This window comes from Rhinatrema bivittatum, chromosome 8, assembly GCF_901001135.1.
Source record: "Rhinatrema bivittatum chromosome 8, aRhiBiv1.1, whole genome shotgun sequence".
NCBI classification, from domain to species: Eukaryota; Metazoa; Chordata; class Amphibia; order Gymnophiona; family Rhinatrematidae; genus Rhinatrema; species Rhinatrema bivittatum.
Genome location: NC_042622.1, coordinates 174,700,627 through 174,719,925, shown reverse-complemented (window position 1 = coordinate 174,719,925; position 19,299 = coordinate 174,700,627). Strand labels below are relative to the sequence as shown.

At 44.2% G+C, this 19,299-nt stretch overlaps 1 protein-coding gene across 2 annotated transcripts in view; it reads right to left on the bottom strand.

Moving 5' to 3' along the window:
* CLTC (clathrin heavy chain) overlaps nt 1–19,299 on the bottom strand; it is a 281,360-nt gene that overhangs the window by 125,709 nt on the left and 136,352 nt on the right. For both annotated transcript variants that reach the window (XM_029611533.1, XM_029611534.1), the window contains exons 10-14: nt 17,396–17,518; nt 15,574–15,711; nt 13,667–13,831; nt 12,540–12,720; nt 1,082–1,245 (exon numbers count right to left, since the gene is read on the bottom strand). In XM_029611533.1, coding sequence (XP_029467393.1) covers nt 1,082–1,245; nt 12,540–12,720; nt 13,667–13,831; nt 15,574–15,711; nt 17,396–17,518 — 771 coding nt within the window. The remainder of the gene's footprint in view (nt 1–1,081; nt 1,246–12,539; nt 12,721–13,666; nt 13,832–15,573; nt 15,712–17,395; nt 17,519–19,299) is intronic.

Genomic DNA, 19,299 nt, shown 5'->3' with positions numbered 1-19,299 from the left:
CGAAAAGGGTTTGAATTAGGACAAGTTTTAAACATGAGAACAGTAGCACCATTCAAGGCTTTTGTCGCTACTCTTACTCCCCTCCTTAGACAAATCACATTCATCTGCAAATGGGTTTCCCCCGGGATATTTAAATTTGCAGAGACCCAAACCAGAGTCATTTATATAGAGAGCACCCACAGGCTGTGGAAGAGGGGGATCTGACTAACTTCCACCCTCAAGTCATCTCTCTGGTCCCTCCTCCTTACCTCTTAGACATGGCAGCATCCAGCTCCAGCAGTAGCAGCAAAACAACTCTACAAAGAAAATCCAATGTGGGGCCTCTTGCCACCAGCACCCTGCCCCCTCCTCACACAGACTTCCTATTACTATGGAAACCCATGTGAGGAGCAGGGCTACCATAGGGCTTTGCGAGCTCAACTGGCAAAAGGCTCTGTGCTGGATTTTCTTTTTAGCGTTGTATTGCTTTTGCTGGAGTTGGGCACCACCACAACTCAGAGGCAGGCCCAGATAGAAGCACAAAAGCAGCAACAACATTCCAGCGCCTAGCAACATGTGGCACTGTAGCCAGTTGCCTATGCCTAAATCCGGGCCTGAACCAAAGACGAGGCGAGTGAATGTAAGATGTACTCACTTTTGATAGATGTTTTATTTTAAGGTAAATTATGAATGCTTATGATTAATATATAAATGGCCAGCAGCTAAAATCGAAGCCTTGATTGAGCAATACTGCACAGATGTCACAATTAGTGATATACTTCGAGATAATGTCTCATTACTGAAGCACAGTAAGCCATGTATTAACATAAGAATTTACACTTTGTGCCTTCAAACCTTCAATAGGAAAAATCATTTAACTACAGAGAAAGTCTAGACTTATTGCTATTGTAAAATGGTTAATGGAAAGCTAAAGAGAAAAAGAATCTGTAGGACTACATGAGTGAATTTACTAAATGTAAATTCTTGGAATAACCACATGCACACTGTCCAGATGTAATTTAATTGTAAATGGCATACAATTCCTTCTCTGAGGTATCTGTTTTCCCTGCCCCTCCCAGATCTTTGCTTTATTCTGATTTACCTTCAAGAAATTTTTCACACGCTCAGGGTCATAGCAGTTGCTTTCTCTACAGATTCTTTCCACCTCCTTAATTTGGCCGGTTTTGCAGGCAGCCTGAATATACTTGAAGTGCACATCTGGATCCTGACTAAAGTTTACAATGGAGCCCAGGAAGTAAAAGAGACCTTAGAAAGGAGAAATCAAAATTAGAAACCAAACAGAGCTGCAATGCAACAAACTAGCCAAGAGAAAATTAGGTTTCTTACCTGCCAATTTTTTTCCCCGGGTCCCACCAGACTAGTCCAGACACATGGGGTTTTTCTCCCCTATCAGCAGATGGAGACAGAACAAAAGCTTTGCTAGAATAGAATCCTCAAAAGGAACTGTGCCATTTGCAGACACTCAGTATAATCGTGCCCAAGTTAAAACCTCCCCTCCATAAGCAAGGGGGGGTGGGGGGAGTAGAAATAACATATCTGTGAACCTTCAACCAACTAAAACCCCTACGGCAAACCAGCACTTCATCCTGTAACTTTCCCCATATAGAACAAAGAGCAGCAGGTCCAATGGATGGGATCCTAGATTGGTCTGCTAGGACGCAAGGAAATATAATTAGCAGATGAGCTTCACTTTTAGATAACTTAGAAATTCCCTTCGTACATTAGTACATGGAGAGACCCATCACTTGCACTCAACCTTCTGGAGGACGGCAACTCCCACTGCTGGTTCTAAGTGAAGAGAAGAAACCACTTTTAACAAGAAAAAGGGCATCGTATGAACGGAAATCCCTTCCAAAGAAAAACGCCAGAAAAGGTTCTCTGCAGAACAAGGCCTGCATCTCTGAAAAATGCAATACTGAACAACTTGCTACTAGAAACACTGTCTTCAAAGTAAGATCCTGCAAAGAAGCCTCCTGATGGCTCAAGGGATGTTTAATATATGGCTCTCAACACCAAGATGAGATGTCAAGGAATCAATCTTCTGATAGGAGGCAAAAGATGCTTAATCTCTCTCAAAAATCTAACCTCCAAGTATGCTGCCACAGAGCACCTGTGAGATTTTTCCATAAAACATGACAATGCAGCCATGTTAAAGTTGACTGAATTCAGCACCAAACCTTTCTGCAAACCAGAATGCAGAAAGGCGAGAACAGTTGGGATCAAAGCCCTTAACAGAGAAACACCTCTCTCCTAACACCAAGATCCACTTTCCAAATCCAATCACACAACAAAATTGACTCTCTGGGATTGTAAAATGGAAACCTCAACCGAGTATCTTTTACTCTTCATCCTTCTTTGTTCAAAAGCCAAAGCCACAAAACAAACATGAGTCTACTGCTCAAAAACTACTGGGTCCTGATGTAAAAAATTCCCAAATACAATCAAACGTCAAATGATTCCTGCACACTAAGTCGCACCAGATCCACAACAAAGGACCTCTGGACCATTCTGGTACTACAAGAATCATGCGGCCTCAATGAAGCTTTATCTTCCAGATCACACAACAAAACAGCAGCCAAGATTGGAAAAACATGCAGAAGACCTCCTTGAGGCCCCACCTGAACCAGAGCATTTAGTCCCATGGACCCTGATCTTTAACTATAAAACTGGACTCTTGGTACTCTTTGCAGACATAATCAGATCCTGGTGGGGAGAGCTTCAGGTGGATCTGATCATGGAGTACATCTTGACAGATAAATCCCATTACCCTGGATCCAACAGGTATCTGCTCAGAAAGTCCACTTGGACATTTTCCACTCCTGCAACATGGGATGCTGTTAGCGCCATCAGACGACTTTCCACCCACATGAACAAGCGACTTACTTCTGTAGAAACTGACACTCCTGGTCCTGACTTTCTGATTTTATATATGCTACCACCACCGCATTGACACCCTTACCGCTCTCGCCCAAACTAAGGGAAGAAGCTGATAAGGATCTTCTGAGTGCCCTGGTTTCCAAGTGATTTATGGACCAAGTCACCTTGCTAACAGTCCAGTGACCTGGAGCTATCTAACCTTAACAGTGAGCAACCCCAACCACTGTGATTTGCATCAATGGTTACCACCGTCTAATTTGGGACCTCTAGGTCCATCCCCCTTGGACAAGTCCTAATCCAAAAGCCACCATACCAGGCTGCCCCTGATCTCCCCCTGAAGAAGCAACCTGACCTCATAATTTGGGGCTGAGGACTCCATCAGTAAATCAGAGCCATCTGTAATGGCCTCATATATATTCTTGCCCATGGAACTAACTCCAAGGTTGAAAACATGGAAACTAGAACTTAATATTCCCAGGCGCTGGGAAATTTAATCCCCAGCAACCTGTAAATTTGCCCTTGGAGCTTCTCTATCCTTTCCTCTTTAAAGAACACTCTCTCCAGCACAGTATCAAAGCATGCTCTCAGATATTCCGACACTCGAGAGGTCTGAAGCCTGCTCTTTGGAAAATTAATGACCCAACCAAGCTGCTGCAACAGCCGAATCACTCAGGCCTTTGCTCGATGACATTCCTCCAATTTCACTCAAATCAGTCAAACGTCAAGATATGGATGAACCAATACTCCCCTCTATGAAGTGCTGCCACAACTACCACCATTACCTTGGCAAAAGTCCTGAGTGCCATTGCTAGCTCAAAGGGCAGGGCCTGAAATTGACAATGACCACCTAGGACCATAATGAGGAACCAGATGATTCCTTTGAATAGGAATATATAGATATGCTACCGAAAGATCTAGCGATGTTAAAGTCTCTCCAAGGAACGTAAAGTCTCAATGTGAAAACGGGACACTTTCAAGGCAGCATTCACCTTCTTGAAATCTAGAATGGGCAGAACATGCCATCCTTCGACATGATGAAATAAATTGAATACCAAATCCAGCTCCAGTCTCCCTTTGACACAGATCAGAAGGCATGCCAGAATCTCCTTCACCTCAAACACCTTTTATAGCGAGCATTACCATCTACAACACCATTGATCTATGGTAATATAGGCCTTCGCTCCATAAAACTGGGACAGTCTGCCTATTTGTTGAAGTACAGCGTGAACCCCCGAGCTTCACTGGGAAGCTTTACCACGACTGATGCCATCCCTCGCACCTCTGCAACTAGCACAAAAGGATAGACTTACTGCCAAACTGCTTTTGAGAATAAGCTGAAGACAAGGACCTGGCTAGTAATGCCTTGCCTCTCTAAAATTTCAGCCCATTGGGAATCTCTTAAAAAAAAGAAAAAAAAAGAACCACACACACCTCCCTAGATTTATCCTAGGGTAACTTATGGGATTTTGACTTCCCCAAATCCTCTCCAAAAAGGAGTCTCTCTAAAGGGAAGCTTTCTCAACCTCGATTTTAACCATATCTCTATCACCCAACTGTGCAGCCCCACAAGTGCCGTGCCGAAACAAAGGCCACCATAGCTCTGGCTGAAGTACGGATGAGATGCTAAAAAAAGCATCCACATTAAAGGTGAGATCGGCTTCCAGCCTCTGTCAGATTATCTTCTACAGCGTCTACAGGGACTTGCTGCACCCAGTGTAAACATGCCCTAGACCAGAGCTTTCCAAACTGTGTGTCGGGACACATTAGTGTCGCCTGCAATGTGCAGGTGTGTCGCGCAAGCCTGGTCAACTCTGATGCGAGTTTGGGCTTTTTTTTTTTTCTAGAGATTCACTTTTTTTTTTCAGTTTATGGGTTGCTTATTATTGGGTGATTTTTGCTGTCAATCGCGTTTTTTGGGGGGGCTTGGTGGGTGGAACGAGCCCAGCCATCCTTGCATTGGCTGCTGTTGCCGATGAGGCCTGGCCATGAGGAGTACTGACTGCAAGCAGCAGTGTCTGGTGATCATGGAAGGGAGTGAAGCACTTAACTGGCAACAATCAAAAAGACGAGGTACATGAGTGTGGGGGCCAGACATGTGCTGGGGAGAGAGAGATGAGTGAGTGGGGGGCAAACGTGCTGGGGGGACAGACATGTGCTTGAGGGGGAGAGATATGAGTGTGTGGGGGCCAGACATGTGCTGGGGGGAGGAGAGAGATGAGTGTGTGGGGGACAGACAATTTGTTTTATTATTGTTTCTCATAAATTATAACAATAACATGAATCTTGGAATATATATTTTTAATATAAATTTAAGGTTTTCATGAGATAGGTTGTGTCGTGAAACATTTTATTTATGTATATATTTAAGGAAACATACATAAATTGTCGAAATATGTTTCGTTCGTTTAACCTTTAACCTCTGGTTTACTAGTAGACTGAATTACCGTGTCGTGAAATTATGTTTGTCTAAAAAGTGTGTCACCAACATGAAAAGTTTGGAAAGCTCTGCCCTAGACAGATAGCCACTACAGTTTGCTGCTCACAATGCTAAAGTTGAAACCTCAAATGTATGTTTAAGAGACATACATCTTTCTATTCTGGCTATCCTTCACAGCCACACATCCTTCCACGGGAATAGTTTTACTACCACAGACACTAACGCATCTACCTCGGGAAATTTCAGCTGGTCCAGAGCTTCTTCCAGAAGTGGACAGAGTTTTGCCATAGCTCTACTTACCAGCCTCTGGAGTCTCCCACTCTGGAGAGACTAAAGTCTTCAGTACTCTAAGAGAACACCCTAGTAGGGCCCCTGAGTCCCTCTAAAATGGGATCTTCCCCTTCTAGTACCAGCTGAACCTGCTGCTCCTTAAATGCCCAGCTCCACCAGGACCTGAGAAATCAAAGGCAGTTCCTCCTTAATAAAAAAAAGAACCACCTTTGGGTTGTCTGCATCCACTACAGGGGTCTCTCCCTCCTCCAGTGGATCCTTTCAGGGTTACTGCCCTTCCCCAATAGTAAAATCTCCCAGGGATCCCTCCCTCTGTTGAAGAAACAGATGCTGCATCTCCCTCCAAGTCCCATCTGTGCTTCTTGGGACGAGAATGTACCAAATAAGAAGCCACTGAAGAAACCTTAGCAGCTTCTATTTTATGTTCACCATAGCCCTGCTTTATTAAAAAGTACACAATGAATTAAAACTCAGGGGAAAATGTTTCCAAAGGAGAAGAGCACCTCTGGAGCCCAAATCATCCTCCCTCCTGTGGAAAAGCATCCACCAGCAGGGGAAAGCACTGGGTGCTCTATCACTGCCTCCTTGCCATTTCTAGTACTACCAGGGATCAAATCCAAAATGGTCACCAGCCATGTGCTGCATGATCTCTCCCAGCAGAGCTGACCTCTAGGCTGCCTTCCCCTTGCCAGAAGAGGACTGCCCCCTTTTCTTCACCCCAGGAAACCCCCTGAATGGCTCTCTCCTCCTCCAGGATAGGTTCTGCACAGGCCCAATACGAGAATACTGCTGCACCAGCCTAGCAGGCTGGGCATATTTTCCCGCACTCAGAAGTGCTACCATATTGCTACACTGCATAGCTGACAAGTAAGAGAGCTCTGCGACTTACCTTCTACCCTCTGCCATTTCACAAACTTCCCCAACAAGCCCTGCACCATGGGAGAGAAATCCCTGCATCCCTGCCTTGACTACTGCTTCCTGCTATTTATTTTTAAGATACAAGACATTCAAGGAAAAAAAAAAGACCAAATAAAAACAAAGGTACTTCCCTTAATGATGATCTGTCCAACAAATCTTGTGCGCTTCCACAGAGCACAGCCGGGGTTAAGGGAAAAGAGGAGAGAAGAGGAAATCAGCACACCATTGGTTACCAGTCCCCTCCCTCAATAAATGAGATCAAGCCAGAGAAAAAGATCAGACTCCCCTGCTCACCCCTACTTATTATCTACTTCACCTCCTGGGAGTTCACCTACCAAATTTTTAGACTGCAGAGTTTGGCTCCTCTAACCATCTGCTGGAGACAGACATACTTACAGCCTGCAGGTGGCATAATTCCTTATGAGGGTTCTATCCCAGCAAATCTTTTATTCTCTATCTCTCTATCTGCTGGTAGGGGAGAAAAACCCATGCATCTGGACTAGTCTGGTCGGACAATGAGGAAGGGACTTTTAGACGTACCAAGACAACTATCATGTGATGAAGGCAAAAATACCAATCATCAATGCCAAAAATGTAATCACTGGCAGCCATATATAGAAAGATGACACTAGTTTATAAAAGAATGAAATAGGTCAGACTAAAGGTCCCTTGAACCTACCATCCTGTCTCAGAGTGACCAATCCCGGCCACTAAATTACTCAGCAGATTCATTTTTTTTTTTATTTATGCATTTCAAACTTAACACAACAAACATTGTATGTATGCAAATACAGAAGTTATCAAAAATAAATTTAGGCAATCTACCTTACTCAAATTAAACATTTCTGTATAAACTCCATAGTCAATTCAGGAGAATTAAATTTTTTTTAAAAAGTGAGTGATAACCTTAAGAGAATTTTAACTATAAAGAATATTTTCACTAATCAGAGATATCAGCCAAAATATTCTAATTGCTCCTAGCCAGTTACTGTGTTAGTGGGATGAGAATTCAAAAAGGTCTGTAGATGAGGTATTTAAAAAGAAAAAAAAAAAAAAAGATTTATTTTCCTTATAATTTATCTCACACCTGCAAGGGTACCTTAAAATAAATCTTGCTCCCCTTGTAAGAACTTCAGATTTTAAGCTCAGAAAATCCTTCCTTCTCAATTGGGTCACTCTCGCCAGATCGGGATAAATCCAGATCTGTTGCCCATGAAATTTCACTGTTCGATGTCTTAAAAATAATCTTAATACCACATCTCTCATTTTGGAATAGGAATGACACATGTATCGTAGCTCTTACAGAACTCTTTGTGGGCGAAAACGCCGGCGAAGAAAACAAAATGGCGCCCGGACCCAGCGTCCCCGAAGCCAGCCCCGCACTAATCGCCAGCCTACCGACCTCGGGACCGGCACGTACCTGCCTGCTGCCCCGGGACCCTGCCGGCGTCACAGACCCCCCTCCCCACCGGAAACGCATGACGAACACAGGCTGTCCCTTGACAGCCGCGTGGCCGTGGACCCGCAGGCCTGACATGCAGCTCTCCGCGGCATCGCGGCCCCGAAGAAAAAAAAAGGGTAGGCACAGTACAAAAAAGAAAAGATCTCCCCGGCGACGGCGGTCCTCTACCTCCCCCCTCACAGGAACAGGACAGGAGAGACAAGGCACAGACAAAAGAAGAAAAACAGGCAGTACTTTTTTTTTTTTTAAACACACAGACACAGTTACCAGTAGATCAGGTCCGGGTCCAGCTGGGGGGAGGGAACCGGGCATCCCGATGTCACCCCCAGCCCTGATAGACGCTGACAGTGGAGCTCCCCCACGTAACAGCGGCCTCAACCAGAGGGGATGGTCCCCTCAGGACCTCACTACCCTCTGGGAGGCAGGCTCGGTGACCAGCAGGCAAGCCTCTGCGGTCCGAACCCCAATCCGTCGGCTTCCTACTCTCAAACTGCTTTCTCTTCCTTTTTTTTTTTTTTTTTTTTTTTTTTTTTAACACACTACCACCTAAATCTAGGCCTCAGCACAGACTGTAGGTTGGCACCCTCTCCACCTGCTAGGAGACAGAAGAATACTGCCGGACTGTAGGTGGCACCAGCCTAGATATAGGCGGAGTTTTTGTTTGTAAACTTCTGTCTCCATCTGCTAGAGGGGGGGGGCCAAACCCAGGAGTCTGGACTGATCCGGGTACGTTCAGGGAACAGGTGATCTCCCAGGACAGCAGGATGTTAGACCTTACATACGGGTGACATCATCAGATGGAGCCCTGTCACGGAACACTTGTCAAAATTTCTAGAACTTTGACTGGCACACTGAGCATGCCCAGCATGCCACTAACCCCGCAGCCACCCTTCAGTCTCATTTGTAGCAAAAGTACGAGCAAAAAATAAAATAAAACGTACGTGAACCCAACTCCGCAGGGTAGTGGGCAGGTTTCATGAGGACTAACATCCTGCTGTCCTGGGAGAACACCTGTTACAGGTAAGCAACTCTGCTTTCTCCCCGGGCAAGCAGGATGGTAGTCCTCACATATGGGTGAATAGCAAGCTACAGGCCGAGTCATACATATGAGGCCAAGCAGCACCGAACATGTGCAACAGGCACAACAACTGGGGTACTGTTGGCAAGGATGAGGCAGCCTGAATTCACAGTGAGTAGAGGTAGGATGAGTTGGGGTCCTACACTGGAAACAAATTTTTTAGGACAGACTGGCCAGGCAGTAGTCAGCTGCGATGGTCTTGAGAGAGCTCCATGTCTCAGCCCTGCAGATGTCAGCAATCTGTACTGAATGGTAGTGTGCTACGGACCTTGCCATTTCTCTGACCGAGTGTGCCTTCACTTGTCCCTGTAGAAGAAGGCCTGCTTGCTGGTAACAGAATGCAATGAAGTCTGCCAACCAGTTTGACAGTGTTTGCTTACCCACTGCATTCCCAAGTTTGTTCTTATCAAAAGAGACAAAGAGTTGGGTGGACTTCCTGTGGGTTGTAGTGCGGTCTAAATAAAATGCAAGAGCACGCTTACAGTCCAAGGTGTGAAGAGCTGTGAGGTTTTGGAAAGAAAGTGGGCAAGACTATGGACTGATTTAAATGGAAATCAGTTACCACCTTAGGTAGGAATTCAGGGTAAGTGCAGAGAACCACCCGCCATGGAGGAACCTTGTGTAGGTCACAAGGGCCTGTAACTCACTCTGCGAGCAGACGTGATGGCTACTAGGAAAAGAACTTTCCATGTAAGGTATCCGAGTTTGCAGGAGTGCAAGGGCTCAAAAGGAGTGTGCATTAGCCATGCAAGTATGACATTGAGGTCCCATGCCCACGACCTGTGGCCATAGAGGAGGCTTAAGCTGTACTAAGCCTCATGAAGTGACTCACCAGGGGTTGAGCCGTTATCGGGGCATCTCCTATTCCTTGATGGTAAGCAGAGATGGCACTAAGGTACACACGGATAGATGTCTGGAGACCAGATTCCGAGAGGTGCCAGAGAATCTAACAGACTATGTGGGGCAAGAAAAGAGATCCAAGCCCTTCTGTGTGCACCACAAGGTAAATCTCTTCCATTTAGAGCGATAGGATTTCCGCGTGGAAGACTTCCGTGAAGCTACTAGGACTTGATACTATAACCACTCAACCTTTCAAGTGACATGTATCAGCCTTTTCTCTGATGGCCTGGAGGTTCGGGTGGCATAACGTGCCATGATTCTGTGTTATGAGGTTGGGCAACGTTCGCTTCAGCTTTTGTCAAGTCCCTTGAGTTTGAAGGCCTTGGACATAGGCTCCCCAACCTGGGTTGGAGGCGTCTGTAGTTAAGGTCACTTGAGGAGCCGGTTGCTAGAAAGGAAGACCCACTTGTTAGTTGGCATTGTGTCCACCAGGCAAGGGACAGATGAAACTGGCTGATTATGGGTACCAGGGACGACAGCAGCTGAGTAGCTTGTCGCCACTGGGATTTCAGAGTCCACTGGGTCACTTTCATGGCCAAGCGTGCCATAGGGGTGACAGACTGTTGATGCCTTGTGGCCGAGCAACCTGAGAAGCTGGCCAGCTGAGGTTCTTTTTTGACGGCGGATAAAGCTGGCAAGGTTGGACAGCGTAATCGCACGGTCGTTGGGTAAGAATGCTCTGGACAGTGTCGTGTCTAGATCTGCTCCTATAAAGGAGAGAAGATGAGACTGTGTCAATTGGGATTTGGGGTAATTTATTAGAGATCCCAATGAGTTTAGAAGCCTTATGGTGAGAGAGTCGAGGCCAGGAATCGATCCTTCCTCCTCCGAGGAACCCAGTATTGGAATCAGGGCCTGCGGAGGCCTCGATGGATGACTAAATGCCAGCGTGTCCAGTAGCAGAGGAGTGGAAAAGGCACCGATGAGCGTATCTAGGCGCTCGAGGAGCGGTGCCATCATCGAGGAAGCCGGTTCTGGGGGCCGGCGCTGACTGGAAGCTTCGTAAGGCTTTCAGCACTGCCTCTTGGATCATACGGTCCAATTCCTCCCGGGAAGCCGGCATGGGTGGCACGGCGATCGGGGTATAGGAGGCAGGCTAGGTGTCACTGGAGCCTCCAAGGGGACCTGTGGAGGCTCGGTGCCCGGCACATGGGGTCCCGGGTCCAGAGGAGTATGGGGGCTCCTCTCCCCGGGCCCTCTTCGCAGACGGCTCAATGGAAGTCTATGCTGCTGCGGTATCGGTGCCAGTGCTCGGTCCAGTCTTTCCCCAGCACCGAAGACAAACACGCCAATGTCCTCAATGGAATCTGTGACGGTCACCCTGTCCACGGTGCTCATGGCGATTTGTCTCTGAGGTTGATGGACCCTTCCACGGTCGATGGCGCTTTAACTGGCGTCAATGGAGCAGTATGTTTTTAAGCAAACAACTGCTCCATTTTGTCCAGGCGAGCGCGACAGCCTTCGTGGTCATTTGTGCACAACTAGGGCATCGACAAACATCGTGCGAGGGGCCTAAGCACAAAACAGACTTCATGTGAGTCCGTTATGGACATGGTCCTCTAACCGAGCGGAGGGAACAGAGCACACTGGGGGACCCCGATGAGGGATTTTTTTTTTTTTAAAGAAGATAAACGTCAAATAGTTCCGTGAGGAAAATTATGAGAAATCTCACAGAGCTCCTAAACCGCAAGGCAACTGCTGCGCAGAAAAGAGACTAAGGGGGTCCCCTGGTGGCTGCAGGGTTAGTGGCATGTTTGACTGGCACACTGAGCATGGCCAAGTTCTAGAAACTTTGACAAAGTGTTCGTGACAGGGCTCCATCTGATGTCACCCATATGTGAGGACTACTATCCTGCTTGTCCTGGGAGAAATTCATATTATACATGTCAGTCCAATGCCTGCATTGGATTCTGAGGATCAGCACAGCCACATCAGATTTCTGGTGATGGCACAAATTAGAAAATTCTTTAGCAGAGTCAGAGACTGAGGCAATTCTATAGCCTATATTTAATGTGAAATTTTAAAAAAAGTAATTTTTGACATTTTCTTTAAAAATGGTTTTGACTTTAGATGAATATATAATTAGGCATTTATTCAGGGAAATATCTCCAGAACCTGTCACTAACCTCAGGAAAGTACCTTGAATTGTGTTTTGCTCTGAGGTGTGAACCAAAAAAAAAAAGGCAGAATAGCAGTACAAATAAAGAATAATTTTCATACTAATTTTATACACATGAAGACTCCATTGCATGTTTTCTTCATTTGTAGAACCACATACTTAACACTGGGCTTGGATGAGTTACAAGATGTAACAAGGCTAGTGGACTTGAATCAGTTATCAAAAATATTTTTTAAAAAAACCATGAGACTATGTATATCTCTCTCTCTCTATATCTATATATTCTCACACAATTTGAAAGGTCAGTACATTATACCAGCTCCATTAAAATTGTATTCACAAAAAAATCCTTAGGCCATCATAGCAGAGGCAGATTGTACAATTTTGATGATCTTTACATTTCTATTTAAACCAAAATTAAAACTAGAACTTCTTAAACAAAAATAGGCAATCTTACCTTCAAAACTCTTGAAAGATTCAAAGAGCTCAATAAGCGACAAAGTGGACAGCTGCTCGTGGTATTTTGAAGCTACCTGAACACAAATTTGCAGATTCTGGCGGATGTTTGCAGAAAGCATAGCACGCAAACACTCCAGAGAATCTTCAACCGACAGTGAACCAAAGTAATTCACCAGCCACTGAGAAAGGAAAAAAAGAAGTTTTTTCTGTAGCTAAATCCACAGCAAGACCAATAAAATGTTAACTAATTTCATACTTTAAATACCAAAAACTATAAATTAGGGTTTTGGGTGTGTTTGTTTTTTTTAATATAAAGTTTCCCTGGTGGAAATGTAGAAGGACCTGGATTCAATTCCCAGGATGTCGATGCTGTGAAAGCAGTATTCACAGTGCTGGGGGCTGAGGAATAATCCCCGTCACCATGGAGCGACACTAGTGGCAGAGTTTACAGTCTACGATTGCAGGGTTCCAGGAAGAGTACTGGTGCGTGGACCCTGGATGCTGCAATGACTGGATTAAGCTAGTTGGGAGAGAATATTAAAAAGGGGGAAAAATCCCAAGATAGCTGCACATGAAGGCTCACAGCACCAGATCACAGTCCCCGTTTTGAATGAGCTAGAAATCAAAAAGGAAGAAGAGGAAACTACCAGGCCCAAAAAAACCTCACATTTTAAATTATCATTGTATAATTGACATTTAATTCAGGCAAAGTATTCCCATAAGTGTCAGAAATATGTCCCAACATGGATGTCACTTGAAAGTCAATATTCTCAGCTGTGATAATAAAACAAGTTTTGAACACTAGAAATAAAGTCTTCCTTTGTTCTGAGTGAGACAGAAGTTTAGTTACACAATTCAGAAGATCCCAGTTACTAGCATATGCTCAATGTCAGACCAACATGTCCATACACCTTTATTTACCCAATAATATTCTGAGGCATTTTACAGCAAATGGTGTTCAAATAAATTACAATTAATGTATTTAAGAAATCTGATCTTATAGTGATGTATGAGGTACCTCAACTTTCTGCCATATTTTACAATAGCTACACCTACGGAAAAAACATAAGCAATGTTAGAAACAGCATGTGGATGTGCAAGTTATGCAGTGTACAGCCTATATACCTCAGGGTTCAGGAGGTGTGTGTGAACCACAGCCCGTTTAATATCATACAGATCGGTGAAATGTTCCAGAGCACGCTGCAACAGTCCTGCCTTTTCACACAGCTGAGCAATGTGAGCACGGTCGTAATGAGTGAACATCTGGTTGCCCAAAATGGCATCTGCCACCTGAAATTAAAAACAGATTCTAATTAAACAAGTACATACATAAAATCCCCCATACTATTCACTACACAACTCGTTTCTTGGTAAATATTTGTTACCTCCAGGATGTAATAGGGTGGATTACTTTTCACATGCATGTTTTAAACATGTATTCTGATCTTATCAAAATGTGAAACCCTCCCATTATAATAAAAAATGGATATGATAACATTTTACCAAAAAGTAACTGTATAACCTGCTAAGAAAGTCAAGTCATCTGCAAGCACATGTGTGCTGAAGGACCAGTCTGTCTGTAACCAGATCTTCTATGGATTCTGAAGTTAAAAAAAATAAATAAAAGGGGATAATTTGCTCATGGACTGGGGGAAACTACACCACACAATTAGTCCAAGAAATTTATACACAAAGAACCTTCACTCCAGACTCCATAAAGAGGTTTATAGGGTTCTCCAAGTTCTAGTTTGAGGTCCACAAACCGATCTGGATTCAGGATACCCTTAATGAATATGCACGAGATAAGTTTGCACACAAAAAAAAAAAAACAGGCAGCATATCCATTAGGAATATTAAGAAAACCAAACCAGTATGCAGCCCTCGCAAGGCCAATTTAAGATTATGGCGCCCATAGACAAATGTTTTCACTCCCAGAAATCAAACAGCAGCAGGGAGAATCCCAGTTTTTGGCCACCTTCAGAATTTGATAGCCTATACACTTTCCTATGTTGCAATATGCCTAAATCTGGCCCCGGGCCCTCAAGGACTAGAATAGGTCACTGATGTGTTAAAGTCATTAGCCATCTTAAAAAAAAAAAAAATCCCATTAAAAACAATCAAAAAAACAGACTCTACAATGTTCTTATCCCAATTAGAATTATCCTTCAATAAATTAAGCCCTGTCCAGTGTAGATACAGTACTCACCTTTTCTGTAACTTTCTACTGGGGGAAACCTACTGTACTACAAGATAATAAACACACAAAATGCAAGTGTCTACAGTCTACCTAATTAGTACTTAGAACAAGCTAAATGAAACTATTTATGTGCAGTTGTGCTGAGCCTCTTTAACTCAAGGCTCGACAAATCCCAAGTGCCACATCACCACAGCATCTAGAAATTATGCTGTGGCACCTAGGATGTTTCTGCCCCAAATGTCCTGCTATGGTATGCCCCCAGAAAAAGGTTCCTCTTCTATTGGACATTGCACACCTCTCATTGAGTTTGAGGCTTATCTCAGACTCATGAGACTTGAGATGAGCGTGACAATTCAGCACCCATAATAGTCTCCCAACTGAAGAAAAGAGCGGTTCCTGCGGTGCACTGTGATAGCCAGCAAACTAAGGGAGGGGAAGAAGTGGTCAACTCAAGCCAGCAAGAGGTGACTGGGGCTGGCTTGCTTGGGGGTGGCTGGTTTACTTGAGGAGTAACTGATGGGGAGTGGCTAGTGGGGACAGGGTAGTCGGGTAAAAAACAAATGGGGGCTACGGCAATAAAGGAAGCAATAGCACAAAATACAGAATGGGAAAACAGCCTTAATAAACCAGGCACTAAAGGATCTACATCACTACGCAGGGTGGGGGGCGGCAGGAGGAGACCCAGTGTTGAAGGGAAGGATCTACTGTTGGCTCTGAAGTTTTTTTTTGGGCTGGCTCCTAGATCCCAGTTAAAATTTGCTCAGGCCCGCATTAAGTATTTACTCAGAAGTATGCAGGTGGGCTTGGACTGCCTTGTTTCATGACTGGGACATACCTGAGGAGCATGCATGAGGTTCATCTCAAGCAAACGTGTTTGTAGAGGACCCTCTGATGGCCGATTGTTCTTCAGTGCATCCAACAGAAAAGCAGTACACTGCTGAATCAGGTTGTACTCCATAAAGACATCAACAATCTAGAAAATTCAGGAAGGACAAAAACATAGTAAATAGGGAGCAGGAAGGTATCACTGCTTCTTCCTACAAATTAAGCGCAAGAGCTAGTCAGATATTCTAATGGTTGGTGCAGTGGGAGCCCACGCAAGAAAAGTGTGGGATTGAAAACAATTAGGACTTCATGTTCAAAAAGGGATGGGATTCAAGTTTGTTCTGTTCTCCAGAGACGATGTGGTAGTAATGTTTTGCAATGTAAGGACAGAAGATTACTTCTGAATCAGTCTCAGGAAGCCTCAAATTGCAAAACCTTCACTTGGAAAGTCATGTTCTGTGCTGCATTTTTAGATTAATTTGCAACTGTCAGCCTGTTGGTTTTATAGTAGCTGTCAAACTAATATTAAACCAGGAAAAAAAAATGGGGGCTGCAATTTGCAGAAAAGTACGTTTTCTGCACTATGTTCACAACGCAGAAACTCCACTAAAAAGGAGTCAAGATTTGTACAAGTTCTATCAGAGAAATAGGAGATGTTTTCCAAATCCAAAGATGGCTTCAGAAAAATAAGATTAAAAAAAATGTTTCTAAAAAAGGCCAAAAAAAAAATTCTTAAGTGTCACAACAGTGAAGAATGTCTTCATTCTTCTTCAATATACAAGATCATACCCTCCAATTTAGAAAGCAGCAGAAAAAGTTATGATCCATACCAACAGCTCTAAATAAACCAAGTGATTCGCCATAGTATAAATATTAAGATTCTAGAGTCTGTAGGAGAGTGGAGCTACATTGACAGGTGTCAAAAATGTGATTTTCCTGAGTGAAGCACATGAAGTTATGCAGGATACTGAAGGATAATATGCAATTTCTTCTTTTCCAACTGCTGCTTAGTCCTCCTGAAAAATATTTTGTAGCCCTCATACATGAGCCCTGAGGATTGCCTGTATGCATGCAAAATATCAGTTTTATGCAGAAAGTTTAGCACTTTGACTCTTACAACCTGAGGCCTGTTGAGTCAGCAGAGCAGTTCCAGCTTATGGGCCCTTTCAATACCAGGGTCTCAGAGAAGAAGCACAAAAGTGAGCCAGTATTTCATGAAGAGTTGCCTCTAGAACAGATTCTGGAACAATCACGATCCATAATTATTTTATCTAGTTTACCTAAAATAGCTTTTTAGAATTTAACCACTAACTGATCCAGTTCCAACTTATGTATACGGTCTGCTGTGTCAGAAATTCTATTTTGAATCTCATGGAGCTACTTAGTGACATCAGTGAACTGCAGCATGAGAGAGTCAAGGGGTTTTTTTTTAATGCATTTTTTCAAGCTTCCCTCCAGAGGAGCTGCTACCGCCGCCGCAACTTCACTGATCTAAGGCTCATTTAGATCCAACGCAAGGCCTTCCTCATTCACGTCTGTCATCTTACTCTGTAGCTTTGGCCTCGTCTGTAATTCTTTGCCAATTTAAATGTCATCTCAACAATTGAAAAATATGTGACCAATGAAATATTAAGAGGGACTTATTTAGCAGAATTGGTAGACATTGTAAATAGCTGGGGGGGAAAAAAAAAAAGATGCGATCTTTGCAATTAGAGGGAAGGCCACCAGAGCAAGTAAGAGCTGCATCCTAGCCCTCAACACATCACCAGAAGTTCCACTTTCTGCACTATGTAATTAAACAGTTATGCCAATACAAAACATTTTCTATTTACCTGTGTAATATCCGCAAGAGGTTCTTCATCCTGAACCAGCATCTGCGCAAATTGCTGACCTTGATCAGGGCTTATTCTCATGACATTCCGAAGCAGGAAGATCCAGTCAGGAGTATATCCAACCTGCAAGACAGCAGAACCAGAAAACTTGAGCAAGCTGGAAAAGCTTTTTATAATTAAGCAAAGGCTGAATAAGACATGGAGATATATTTGAACACACAGAAGTGTTAGATTCTCATAGCATTCAGCTTACAGAAGTGAAGGTGGAGCTGGGAGTTGGTTTAGGCAATTGGAGAAATTACTTACCTGATAATTTAGTTTTCCTTAATGTAGACAGATGGACTCAGAACCAATGGGTTATGCTCCCCTGCCAACAGATGGAGACGGAGTCAGATTTCAAAGCTGTCGTTACCCTAGATATACCCCTGCAATGACATCAGCCCTTCAGTATTCCCTTCAAAAGCCACTATGGATATACTATGGAAAAAACGTGATTAAAAACAGATAACCGTAACTGTACTCAACCAAAAACAAACACTGAATCCCAGTAAGATTATAGATGCCCTGGCTCTAGGGACTGGATGATGGTTTACACGTAATCTCTTGGAATCGATATCTACTCCACAGATGAATCCTTGGTCCCGTTCTTGGGCAGCCATGGCAGGATGCTGAGTCCATCTGTCTACATTCAGGAAAATGAAATTATCAGGTAAGTAATTTCTTCATTTCCTAGTGTGCAGCCAGATGGACTCAGGACCAATGGGATGTACAAAAGCTACTCTCAATCGGGGCGGGAGGCTGCCCATGGTCTGGTTAATATTGCCCTTACCAAAGGCTGCATCCTCCCGGGCAATAGAGCCTGGAGAAGGTGTGCAAGGAGGACCACGCTGCCGCACAGCAAAAGTCAACAGGAGACCGCATTCTCGCTTCCGCTCATGAAACTGCCTGAGCCCTAGCGGTATGAGCTTTAGCCTGAAGGGGGTAATGGCTTTCCTGCCTCCACATAGGCTCCTGTGACCACCTCCTTAATCCAGCGAGCTATGGTAGCCCACGGAGCTGCTTTGCCCTGCTTCCTTCCACCATGAAGGATAAAGCAAAATTGCTTACCTTTGTAATAGGTGTTATCCCAGGACAGCAGGATGTAGTCCTCACATATGGGTGACGTCACTGACGGAGCCCTATGTACGGAAAACTTCTGTAAAAGTTTCCATGAAACTTTTGACTGGCACCAGAGTGCCTACTGAGCATGCCCCAGCATGCCATGATATTCCCTGCCACAGGGGTCTCCCTTCAGTCTGGTTTTGTAGCAATTAGCGTTAGCCAAAAATAAAATAATAAAACGTATCGGACCCAACTCCGCGGGGTGGCGGGTGGGTTTCGTGAGGACTACATCCTGCTGTCCTGGGATAACACCTATTACAAGGTAAGCAATTTTGCTTTATCCCAGGACAAGCAGGATGCTAGTCCTCACATATGGGTGATTAGCAAGCTAGAGGCGGAGTCATTTTGTCGTGAAGCAACAGTGAAGTATTGTTGTTGAAATGAATCAGCCGAAGATCACAGCAGGTTGGATGTAGAAGGAGTTGGGATTATACTGGAAACAAGTTCTTTAAGACGGATTGTCCATAGGCTGAATCTTGTCTTCCTTCTTTGTCCAGACAGTAGTGAGCTGCAAAAGTGTGAAGAGAACTCCATGTTGCTGCCTTACAAATGTCTAGAATAGGTACAGAGTGAAGGTGTGCTACTGAGGTTGACATTGCTCTGACTGAATGTGCTTTTACTTGCCCTTGAAGAGTAAGGCCTGCTTTCTCATAACAAAATTGTATGCAATCTGCTAGCCAATTTGACAAAGTATGTTTACCCACTGGTTTACCAGGTTTGTTTGGATCATAGGATACAAACAG